Here is a 13347-nt window from a genome sequence, read left to right as displayed (position 1 = left end):
AGCATCTCCATTAACTTTGGAAAAAGTGCTACTTAATTGCACAATTACCAATAAAGAAAAAAACAAGCCTGGAAATCACTACCCAAGTCTCACAGAATTAGAAAGAGAAAGAAAAGTTTTTCCTATGTCAACATTAGAAACATATAGCTTCTTATTCATTTTTCTCCATTTATAAACTATCATCATCTAAATTATGTGGATATTTGTCTAATATATACAGTTCAAGAAAGCATAATTAAAAAACTATTAAGGCAAACTAACAGAGGAAAAGAAGCAAGGAGTGAAGCTACAGACAAAATGACATAAGTACTGCAATTCACTCAAGTGATAGCTGTAGAGATGCTGATGGGTCTTATTACATATGGGTTTTTACTATATACCTAAAATAACAGTTGAAATTCCTTATTTAAAATAAAATAATGAAAAATTCATTTCCTACTGAGGTCTATCAGCCAAGAAATTGCAGAAAATATTTCAAGAATTCATTGGATTGAAGAGAGTATAATCTTTATCTCCCATTAGAAAGAATATGTTGTTTCACTACAAATCTACAGCTTTTGATTTCAGTTGAATTAGGGAGTGAATATATGCCAAAATGTCTACAGCAATCAAGCTTAAGAATCCTAAATCCATTACATTTTTGAAAGTTTTTGTCCATTTAATACATGCACAGAAGATCAAAGAAACCAAACAAATGTAACAACATAACTTTCTCTGTTTTCAGTCTCTCACTACTGCATGTTGTTCCCACATCTGCTGTTTTACATTTTTGACATGTAATCAAAATACTGTATTTCAGATCCTTTTCTACTGAGCACCTAAGATACTCATGGGCAAAAAAAAAAAAGTGAAACAAGGTCTTTATCTTAAAAAGTGTTAGTTTTACAGTGAGAGCAGCTTAGATTTGCACCTGTAAGGGAGGTAATAGCATGTATCAACAAAATACAACTGTAAAAATCACACTTACAAAAGCAAGGCAAAGCTCCTCTTCTCTACATAGAGTATGAGGGCTGCTCTGAAAGTAGTGCCTCCTATTTTATTATGTTGGCCCTTGACATCAAAGGCAGATGTTGGTGGTATGGCAGTAGAGACTGAACCTTCTCAACGGTGTTCCATTATATGCTATTACAATGTAATAGATAGCAGCAGAGGGGCACTCTCACAGAATGGCATGCAACAAGGAAGTGCATAAGAAGCAAGGAGCGTCAATGAATTTCTCCATGCAAAAAAAAAAAAAAAAAAAAAAAAAATGGCACACACTGACAATCATTAACACTAGCTGAGTGTTTTTGTAGATCAAACAGTGGATGTGAAGCACAGTGAGATGGCGGGTGGTGCATTTCAGCAGTGGCAACAGTGGCCTGAAAGACATGCCTTGCTCTGCATGGTCATGCAGATTTTTTTACAAACACAGCATGCAGGCTCTTGTTCATTGCTGGCAAAAATGAATACCAAATGGTAGTGATTACGCTGAAAAACAGTGTTTTGTAGCTGCGAATCTTCTGTATCAAACAGTGCTCTTGTGGTCTTTGCATCTGTTGTCATTTCCATAGAAAAAAAAATAGGAGGCGCTATTTTCAGAGCAACCTAAGTTGTTTGGCATTAATACTGAAAAGACAGCAATTGCTATATCACTTATGTCCAGAAGAGGACTCTGCTTGTCATTTAGAATACTGCCTGATGTATTTTTCTAACAAAATCTATTATATTACTTATCTATGTCATGTTATTATTAATCAATTTTATAGTTGAATTGCAATTGACCTTTATCTATCGTATATCTCAACATAAATAATTAGGTTGGTTTATGTTTTTAAAGCACTTTGAGGATGAATAGCATCACAGAAATCACCATGTATTATTATTATATGTACAAAGGAAACTTCTTAACATTTTTGTAAAGAAACAAACAAGCTAACTACACACAGAATAGATACTAAGTATACTACAGAAGAGTAACGTAAGAAACAGAACAAAACTGTCTTTAACAACAGTCTTAGAGAACTACCACCTCTGGAAACAGATCTGACTCTTCGCTCTATTTATACTATTGTGCATTCTGCAATTTGCAATTATTTGAAATTCAAAGGTATTTACAATCCAAATTCAAGCAGGAATCAAAGTGTCCCTGTAAACAAACTCTTTGTTCATACACATATCTGCTTGCAAGTCTATAGCACGCATATATTACAAAGATATATCACATGTAACTTCCTATGCAGAATACATGTCATGAAAGAAGATCGAGAAATACATAGAAATTGCTTGGGAACATCTAAACCTGTTGTTGCATTACACATGGCTTCTTGTGCTAACTCGCAATACAACCAGTTACGTCATTATTAATTAGGTCTGCTGATAGAAGTTACCATCTCTACAGTACCTCATTAAGTGGTTATGAGAATTTTTAAGACTGAGCTTTTAACTGCATATGACAGTCGAGTGTGCCACAACAATGTAGTACAACTTTTTCATTCTTAGCACAGGTCCCAGTCACAGAGTTTGTCATTGTATTGTATTGTCCTCAAAGCTCGGAATTAAAGACAACTCAAAAAATGATTTTTCTTATTATATATAATGCTTTTCCTCTCCTTTAAAGTCCCTGCCATCAAAAAGACAGTGCACCACCAGCGAGCAATATGAACATTTCGTTTTGACACAAAGTCTTGCCACCTCTTCAAATCCAGACTCGTGCAAGGACAAAAGAACAGATGTTCCATTGCAACATGACTCTACTCTTCATGATCTGGCCATCAGCACAGCATTAGCCTAACCTCATATACTCCAGTTTACAATGCCCTGATCATATCACATATTTTCCCAAACTGACTGAAAAAAAAGCTCCATGAGGAGATAGACAAAATTAGGACCACTGAGGACCAGATTTTTAATTAACTACAATTATTGTTTTTTAGACCTTCTGAAGGCAGGTCTTCTGATTCCTATCAAAGGCAAAAAAAAAAAAAAAAAAAAAAAAGGGGGGGGTGCTAAACTGTAAATTGTACAAATATTTTTGCATTCATGAGATTAAAAGGAGAATTCTGCCTTTGTCATTGAAAAGAAAGCAGTAGAAAGTGGAAGGAACCTATGGGTTATCTCTCAAGTGAGTTAGATCAGCAAGTATAAGCTGCATGTGTGACATGGAGCATTCTGTACAGACTGCAACAGAAAATGTTCCTAAGATACTGACAGCAGAAAATACAAACCTATGGGGCAAGAAATACGGAGGAAAAAGAGTCGAACCCCATTTTAGTACTGATGAACTAATTTTACACTTCTTAATTCAATAAATAAGCATCAACTTGAAAGACGCTTTTAAGGCCTAACATCCACTTACTTTTACTGCAGCCAAATAGGTTGTGGACATCCAAATTACTGGCATCCCGAACACAGTTGTCACATTTCAAGCCAGTTACAAATTGTTTACAAACACATTGTCCAGTAACAAGATGACAAGTACCACTAATGGCTCCTGCAGGATGACAATTACAGTGCTGACATCTGTAAACAAAAGCAAACGAAAGAATTGATCAAAACACATTAACACTTCAGTTAAGCACAGTAGGGTTTTGTTTAAAAGATTCTTGTGTGACATAATGAAAAAAAAGCATAAAAAGTAGCCTGAGACACAGCAGAAAATCCATTAGCCTAAAAGAAATAAAAGTAATTTTTAAAAGTTGCACACATTAAAAATTAAAATCTCAATGCCAGAACAATATTTTGATCTATATGAAATCTGCTCAGAATTAAAGCTCTATCAAATGCATAGCAATATTTGGTAATAATTACATTATGCACTCAGTCCTGCAGTGCTTTCATATATGATCTTCCCAGTACAAACATAAAGTTTAGGGTAACACATGCAGTCGCTTTTACTGGTTTAATGAAAGCCTGGTTTTTACTAAAATGAGAATAATTTCAAGCAGCATGAAGTTGAAAAAAAAAAAAACATGCAAAAAAAAACCCACACAAAGACAGCAAATAAAGGAAAAAGAATGTGAAGACAAACGCTGAGAAAATCTGATTAAAATAGCAAATATAGGCAAAGTAGGAGAAACGTGGATATTTTAACAGAAAGCTCATTTTATTTGCTGCTTGAGGGACAAAACTGAAAATAATTGAAGTGAATATTTAACTAGATGGTTAAATTAATCTATATGTGTAATAAAAATAAATAAAAGCATATGTTCATACAGATACCAGATATCAATTCTGTAAATCTTCCTAGTAAAAATAGAGCACTTTCTGGAATAATTTTTGTGTTGGCTTTTGCATGTGGGACCTCTCATGATCAGCTTGATTTTCACTTGGTATACTATTTACTTATTGACATACATTTAAAGCAGGAAAACCAATGTCTGATTTACAAATATTCAAAGACTTGCAAAATCCCAGAAATTAAGCAAAGCATTTATTCCTTACTTCAAATACTATTCTTCTACTCACTAGAGACTGCCATTATTAGTCATAGCAGTAGAAATTAACAGTGGCAAATAAAACACTGCACTTTAAAATATAATTAGATTGAGATTTAAGATAAATAAACTGAAAATATTTTTGAAAAATCGTGAGCTTGGAGAAATTTTGGACTGTGCAGTGCAGCTAAAACATATTGGAAAATCTACACTTCACTCTTGTCCTAAGCTGCAAAAGTTCCATATTCACACACAAGCAGCATCGGTCTTAAGGGAATCTTAAATTATTCCACATGCTCAGGTCCCAAGATGCCTCGGAAGAACCCAAGGGAGAGGCAGTCATGCCACATCCACTCTGTTAAGATTAGACTAGAGTTTATTTTCTAAAGTTTTTCCCTTGGCCAGTTTCACCAGATACAAGGAGATTGGTGGTGATGCCTTTACACAAGTTACTTCACTAGTTTTGCAGTCATCACCATCACCTTGGCCTATCTCCTTCTGTCTGTAAGGAGGCAGAAGGGAAAGTGAGTTCAGTTGTAACTTAGGTGTGGGCTTTATAAGGCAAGGGAAAAAAGAAAGGAGGGTGGAAAGTGTTTTCACATTAGGGCACCAAAATTCAGGTCAATAATCAGTGAAATAGACATTAAATGTGACAGATTTTTAAACAAGTTTAAGAAAACTCTTCACATATATTTCCTACCCATCACAGAGCTCTCTGTATTAGAGTTCCTTTACTCCACAGCAGCTCGTGCTGTGTGATCTCCTGGGTAATCATTCAACACCCTTAAAAAGGCTGATAAAAGCTAAAGCTGCAAAATAAGCTGCAAATTTGTTTTATGGACTAATATCCCTTTGGGAATAAATAAAATACATTCTCTCTTGGAAACCACTATTCTGTAGTTTGCTCTCTTTTATAGTCAAGAGAAAAGGGCAATTTTTTTCATACTGTATTAAGTCCTTTCATCTGTAGACAGCATTTCCAAATCCCCCTTCAAATAGAGGTTTTGTTTAGACTATTTAAACGCCATGACTAAAAAAAAAAAATAAAAAATGGTTTAGTTAGAGGGAAAAAAAAGACGACAATTGTTTGCTCAGCAAGACAGCATTTTATAATTTCTTTATTTCATTATGTGATGACATTTAGTATGTATAGTTTGGGGGCGAGAGGTGATTAACAAAATTGTCTCGATCTCTAAACACTAAGAGACAAGCTTCCCTTCCCACACGCCTGTGTATTACGGCACCTCTTATGATTAAGGGCCTCCTGAGTATTCCAATTTTCATTATCATACACAGAAGACAATCAAATTCACATACACATACATTCACAGAGCTCAGTAATACTTTTCACTGCCTGACAGGGTGGGGCTGCTGCTTTTCACTTGAAATAGTCGCGCTCTCCGTCTCCCTCTATATTGAATTAAGGACCTGATTTTGCTGACACGAAGCATGTATGGAACTGGATATGATGACAATTAACTACATGCATTTTCAGGATCAAGACAACACATTTTCTTTAACTACGGAACTCTAGCACTGGTTTTGTTTTTATGCACAGTTCATGCTTCTGAGTAAGGATTAAGGATTCAGTCAATTAAGGACTGAAAAAATAATGTTATTTGAAACTTTCAAATGTGTAAGAAATCTTTCTGCCCTTGTTAAATCCCCCTGTTAAATCAGGATACTCTGAGTCAAATATATTTGTGATTTATTAAAATAGAATTATATATAATCAGGGAAAACAGACTTTTAAAACGTGGAAAGAGAAGTGTCAGGCCAAGATGAATTGCAATATTGATTTTGTGAGGATAAATGGCTTTTGTAATATTAATATAGAGAAACCTTTATTACATTGACTCTCTAGGTGCAGTTAGAGCGTCTCCAGCAATCTGTTTAAAATCTTCATTTTTCATCCTTATGGGAAAACCTCACTTGCTAAATGGATTTCATAAACAGTAATCTGTCAAGATATATATATATAGAGATAAACAATTTGTGATACTCATTGACCTGTTCATTATAGTAAACAATACTAAGGTAAGGCTTTTCGCAAGTGTACCAATACCCACAACTGTGACCTGTTCAGGCCACTGCAAACAACCAGAATCTCTAACTCACTGATTGTAGAGGAAATTTTCCTTCATAAGCTGAAATGCATTAAAAAAAATATAGAATTTATTTTATCTTAAAAACACCACAGAAGAAATCAGCACACACATACATTCCTCTAAGACTCAGAGTTTTAAAGGCTCACAGTTCCCATGTGTCACACAACTTCTGCTTCTTTTCTTCTACTGTGCTAAGGCAGATATGTCTTTGCCACTACTGATAGCTCATATCCTTTTTATTCTATTACTGAAGAATCCTTAAAAGACACTTGGAGCAAGAATTGTGTCAATAGCTTTGCAGTATTACAAAGAAAAAAAAAAAGAGCATACTGCTCTTTTTAAAAATATATTAACAGTTAAAGAAATGGATTAAAATAGATTAACAAACGAAGACTTAATTTAACATTTTCAGTGGATAAATGGTTGTGCCTGAGGAATAGAGGTACACTGCCCAAGTAGATGCTAACCAAAAGGCAAGTGTATGCAACACAAGTTAATCATGTTAATATACTACCGGAGCAGTCTTCAATACTGTCATGAGGATTAAGTAGTATTAAGGCATTAAAACCAACTCCAATTCATGATCCAGAACTATAAGAACTTCTCTCTTTACAAGATGAGACTTATTTCCAATCTAGATATTTCTGTATTTTGAATTTCATAAGACAACTCAAAAGGCAAGTAATGGGAGACAAACATCTAGTTCAAGATCTAAACCCTTAACTCATATGCTAAAACTGAGGAAAAAAATGTCTATTTCTAGTAACCGGAAAAAAAAAAAAGATTAGTAATAATAATAAAAAAAAGTATTTAAAAGAGAATGTGAATATTGCACTGATTTTATTTCTTACCATTAGAAATGACAGGAAGTGAAAATAGGAAGTCCTTATTCCTACAAATTACTTTATGACCATTAGCAGAAGCCTCTGTGACCCACCACAGTAAAAAAAAAAAAAAAAAGTAATTTAAAAAATTCTCCTAATGAGTGACAGTAACATAAAAGTTAAAGTGAAAAATCTGCAGAATAATGTCAAGTATATGCCAGACAAGACTGATAATCACTGCCTAAAAGCATGTCTACCCCACACTAGCTGAGGGGGAAAGGAGGACGGGGATGAATATTTTACATGTTTTGCTTAAGCTTGTAGGGTTTGTTTTTTTTATGTTTTTGTTTGTTTGTTTTTTGCGTTTTTTTTTCCTTTCAGTTTTGTTTGTTTCTTAAAGGGAAAAATACTAAGCATAAAAAAAGCTAACGCCATCAGTCTGCATGAAAATATGATAGCATTAGAGCTGTGCAATCTTTCTGGACGATATTTAAAAGGAAATTGAGATGGCGAGGATTAAGCAAAAAAAGACAACCCTGGAAGAGAAAGATAGAGCAATAGTTGGAATAACAATGCTTTACCTATAGATACATTTTAGCCCTTACATTCCAGGGAATATATCCATATAATTTCAGTGTACATAAAAGCCCCTGGGTACATTAGATAAACAATTCACTCTGTGGCACATAAGTGCAGGAAAAGAATACGCATATTCAGAACAACAGATATTTAAGAGGAAAGGTGCTGTATTTCTACTGCTGCTGCCAAAAAATAAACTTGAAATTAAGGAATACCTGTAAAATTTTTAATTTTCCATTAAATCATCTTCCTGGAATTTTTCAAAAACATTCTGCATGTATGAACGTAGATTTACATTTCTTATATATACCTGAAAATAAGTAATTTATTAGCCACTGATTAACACCTCACAAAACAATGTGTCTTACAGAAGACACCACTTAACTGAAGTGAAACAATTACCAATAGCTATAACATTAGACAATATTGGCTTTACATAGCTATCATATTTGCTCTGCTCTAATCTGTATCGTAACTTATTTTTTTATTTCAGCACACGTGAGCACAGAGAATTGCATAACTTACCCAAAGCGCATGCTAGATTCCAAAAAGATTAATGTTATGTTGAGCAAGTGTGTTTTGTCACTGAAACTGCAGAATGAACTACTGTGAGAAAAACATAGAGGATGTTTTAATTGAACCACAAAAAACACACACTCACCTCCCTGTGACAGAGTCAAATCCAAAATGATGTTCTTTGCAGCGTTCACATGTCCGTCCTGTTACAGAGACATCTTGGCAAGTACATTGGCCAGTTAGTTTGTCACACACCTGATTCACTGAACCAGCTGTGTGGCACAGGCATGGCAGACAGCCAGTGACACTGGATGGGGAGAAATAAAAACCTAAAAAATAGAAATAGCTTTGAGAATAGGCAGTATAAGAACAAAAGAAAAAATGAGCACTAACTTGTCTATAAATGGGGATGAAATATCAGAACCAAAGGTTAAGTAATAAATACACACACCTCCAACCCAAAGTAACATAGTCTTTTCTGCAGAGCAGAGCTCGTAAACCTCACTGGCACATTCTAAACGTGTTATTCATCCTCTAATTGCTAATTCTGATTTTTTGTTATTTACAGACTTTTTGAGACAGAGCAAACCAAAACAGGGGAGGTCATTAGCATGTCCATGAGGAAAGTAAAGATCCAAGGACATGAGAGGTACTAACAAATACACCACAAGCTGTAGAAACATAAGTAGTAATATGAAAGAAAAGGCATTTGTCTACTCTAGTTTGATGCCATCCCTACAGTAGTCAATATTACAGAGCTGCAAAGTAGGAGAGATGCACGTTTTCTTAAAGTCACTCAATCTTTTTCAGCCAGTGGTTGGCTGAACCCTTGGAATATGCGGATGTTTCTTAAGAAAGCCTATATGTGGTCAGCATTATCAGATCCACATAAATTTTTTTTTTTTACTCCTACTAAAATTCTTGTATTCTACTCGCATTCATACACACACAAAAAAATAGAAATAGTAAACGGTTGAAAAAATGTTACTTATCCGCTATTAAAAAGTTTTCATTCCGAACCCTATCTTTCTTTTCCTACATTATTTCAAATTATGAACTGGAACATTCAACTTTACCTTCCACACAGTATGCTTCTGCCATTATACTTATCACCCTGTTCCCCCTACAAGCAATGTTTATCCATGCAGCTTTCTAACCTATTACAAATAAATACATTCATATAGACGATATATAGTTCCAAGATGGACACTGAAGAATTTCCAGCCTCACTTGAAATTACAAGTGATTTTTTTAGCACAATTCATAGTGATGATGTACCATTTGTATAATCTATTTTTCTATGAACTCATTCCGTTCTTACTAAATTCTTTTCTATATGCCACATCAGAGGACAATTCAAATAACTAAATACTAGTAAGAAATAAAATTATATATTTCTCCAAAATTATTTTCTTTTCTCACATGATTATTAATGTTTCAAACTGCTTTGAAGTTTCTTTTATGGTAGTACAGTTGATTAAAAAAATATAGCAATGCATACGAGTTCAGCAAACGATGATGATGCAATCTTAACTATCACTTGTCAGCAGTGAGTACAGACCTTCAAGCACTGGTCCTAAGACAGGGCCACAAGAAATTTCTGGCTCTGTCAGCTTACTATTAGTTATCATTGCACAAATGAAAACTCATCCTTAGTCAAAAAGGTATGCAGCATTTGCAAAGATTTCTCAGACACTTTCCCCATCTACAGATCAAGTTCAATCAGTTTCTCCAGTCATATTCTCAGTTATTGAATCTTTTTCAGTGTCCAATAACTTTCTGATGCCTTGTTTTATAACAAGGGGCCCAAAATTGTATTGTAAAATCTCGTATTGCCTACGGCCTTATTATTTATTTTCCTCTTACACGAGATTGCTTCATATATACACCCCTAGGGTGGTATTCTCTGACTTCACAGTGGTGTTGCACTGTGAGCTCATATCCAAATAGTAGAAGAACTAAACAGATTGAAAACATTAGAATTTTAGTGCTCAAATCTTTGTTCAAGTTTAGCCTCTGATCCTCAGTGAGATAAATCTCAAGTGGACACTGAAGTGATATCAGTCTCCAGTTAACATACATCCACATCATAAAAAAACCATGCTGTTGGCACTTTATTCCAGAGAGGCCCCGAAGTGAGCCACCACAGAGACTGAATAGCTTGAAGTTATTAGTGAGGCAGCATGTATTATCTCATACTGCAGTTGTCTGCACAGTATAGTATTCATCCTGTGCATAAATAAGGAAAGACCATTTCCCAGCAATGTCACTCTTGAGCACAATGAACAACTCCTCTCAGAGAACTTAACAGGAAGATAGGAAACAAGTTAAGCCTGGACTCCAGCAGAAGGTCAAAGTACTTCTTCAGAACCCAGTTTACAGCTGTAGTAAATGATAAGCACACAAGCTGAAACAGATTCTTATCTATGAGAAATTTTGCATAAAATTAATGCCTAGGAAAAGATCATATTAAATAAGTAAGCCACATTTACTATGGAAATTAATTTCATCTGAGCAGGACCGATCAGTATAATGTATGTTGCTTTTGTCACAGCAGAAAAAAAAATTGCAAAGAATCTATATTCTAACATTAAACAGCCTGGCTCTAATTTCTACCCTAATGTCATAATAGCCATACCACTGTACAGGCATAAAGGATTTGGTATGATATTTTTATTATGATAATCTTCTACAGATGCTCTGAAAGTTTAACCATGTATCCTGATAGATTAAAAATTTGAAAGTAGCAATTAGTAATCGATTTTTTTTTAAAGTAAAAGTGAGGGATGGGAAAATATGAGTTAGTCTACCTCTCAAAATATTTATAGGTAAATTAATTACCACAATTAACTTATAGGAAAAGATAAGAGAGGATAACAAATTAATGCCGGTTGTCATAATAATTATTATTATTATTTACTTCCACCTCCTATAATTTGACAGGAAGGAGTAAGAAACAACTTAATGCAATCTTAATTTACAGCAAGGTTAGAAGGGCTCATAAAAGTTGCTTTATGAAGGATCCACTGCTGTATAAAAGAGCCAATTTCCAATTTTAAGACAGCCACTGCAAATCTCTACAAGATCTAAGTATATAGCTAGTATTATGCTTATTCTTTGTCAGATTTTTTTCCAATTCAACCATAACTGATCACATTTGTCAATCAAACACTCTTCAAAAGGAAGAATGAAAGTCATAGCAAAGTATTTGTCTTCCTTTTTTAATCATAGTCATATTACTTCTCCCACTGAAAAAGAAACACCTGAAAAATGATTTAGCACATTTACATGCTTATCAACTACAGCAGTAGCACTCATTTCTTAACCACAGTCTGTGCTTCAAAATGTAATTAGCAACACTGACAATTTGGTCACTTCATGTTCAGTGGCCAAGAGAGGCAGTTTGTACAGAAAGTTTCATTGTTTTATACAACATAGATTCAAGATCTGTGATCTGTGTTAGATTGTACGGAACAAATCCCAGTTAGCATGGAGCCACAGCTATGGAATAAGGCAGGGACAAACCATTCACTTGGGATTCGAAAGATCAAGTTTCTACTACCGCAACCTTGGACATCTCAAAAGCAAGTTTGTAGATAAGTTAAAACTGCTTTTTTGTTGTTCAATTCTCTGTTAGAATCAATTTTTGCTCTCTTTTTAACTACTAGTTGAAACATATATGGAAGTGCACAGAAATCTGCCAAGAATATTACTTCTGTCAGAATACAGTGCAAGACAGCAGGTCATGGATACAACAAAACAGATGCTGTACCTCTCTGAATACTTTGGAAACAGTTTTGCAAAAGTGGAAATTCTCATAGAAAATAATTTCGTGAAGTTATATATGCTTTCAATTTGTCTCTGATGGCAACATTTCTTGCATTAAGATTTTATTAACTTCTGGAAACTTCTCAAATTTTCTTGAGGTATACAGAAGATGTGATACAATCAGGAAGTTACTTTAAATAAGATTAACTGTGCAAGAGATATAAATACACATGAGCAGTTAAAGAAAAGACAAACTATATTCTACTAGAAAACTCAACGTTGAAATGTTCCACAACAGCCTGAGAAATACTCAGCATGCTTTAGGGATGCAAGTTTTCACTAATTACTGGTGTGCTTTTAACTATACGGAGACTCTCTATATATTCAGAGTGCATTTTCTTATCTTTGCCCTAAGGCAAATCCAAGGAAGTTTTCAGTGTACAAGAAGCCAATTACATTCTTCCATACTTCAACAGCTGAATACTAGGACTATAAACAGAAGAATTTGCCATACCTAATTAAATAAATAATTTTCTCCAAGTAGATACATATACACAATTTACATAATAGAAGGCTACTGCAAGTTCTTTATAAAAGAAGTTTTGAGTTTTACTCAAACTGGGAGTTTACAGTAATCTTTTCAAGTCTGAGTCTTAGTAAATCTCTAAAATCAGCTCAGACTAAGATCAACATTTAAATGCTAGTGAAAATATCACAGTCACTGTGCTACAGTAAAAGTAGCAGCGTTAAGGACTTAAACTTCCATCTAAATAAGAAAGCTCAATGTTCAGCACATATACACTTACACTTGTTTCCTAACTACTTTAAATACGGTTCTTGCAGCAAGTTTTTTCTTCTCTTTTTTTTCTTTTCTTTTTTTTTTTTTTTTAAAGGAACAAGAGCTGTTGTGGAAGTATTCCTTTGAATGCCATGCAGGATTTTCCACAAACCAGTCTGTTCATACTATCAATTAAACCTCTTTAAACCATTTAGCTCTGCATAAACCCTGGCCTTTCTTTTTCAAGGACGAGGACGGTCACTGACTCAGGAAGCCTTGACATCACTCCTCTGCTGATCTCTGATTAAGTGGCTGCTGTAGAGGGTTAGTAGGTCAAATAGCTCTGGAGGAGGAACTAA

General features: G+C 34.5%; 1 protein-coding gene across 1 annotated transcript in view; it reads right to left on the bottom strand.

The window, feature by feature from the left end:
- Positions 1-13347, bottom strand: part of USH2A (usherin) — a 377385-nt gene that overhangs the window by 298590 nt on the left and 65448 nt on the right. Inside the window, exons 13-14 of the mRNA XM_085219239.1 lie at positions 8588-8771; positions 3338-3501 (exon numbers count right to left, since the gene is read on the bottom strand). Coding sequence (XP_085075365.1) covers positions 3338-3501; positions 8588-8771 — 348 coding nt within the window. The remainder of the gene's footprint in view (positions 1-3337; positions 3502-8587; positions 8772-13347) is intronic.

This window comes from Meleagris gallopavo, chromosome 2 (assembly GCF_905368555.1).
Source record: "Meleagris gallopavo chromosome 2, MGAL_WU_HG_1.1, whole genome shotgun sequence".
In the NCBI taxonomy this organism is placed as follows: domain Eukaryota; kingdom Metazoa; phylum Chordata; class Aves; order Galliformes; family Phasianidae; genus Meleagris; species Meleagris gallopavo.
The sequence above is the reverse complement of the archived record's forward strand: the minus strand, read 5'-3'. Positions and strand labels throughout refer to the sequence as shown.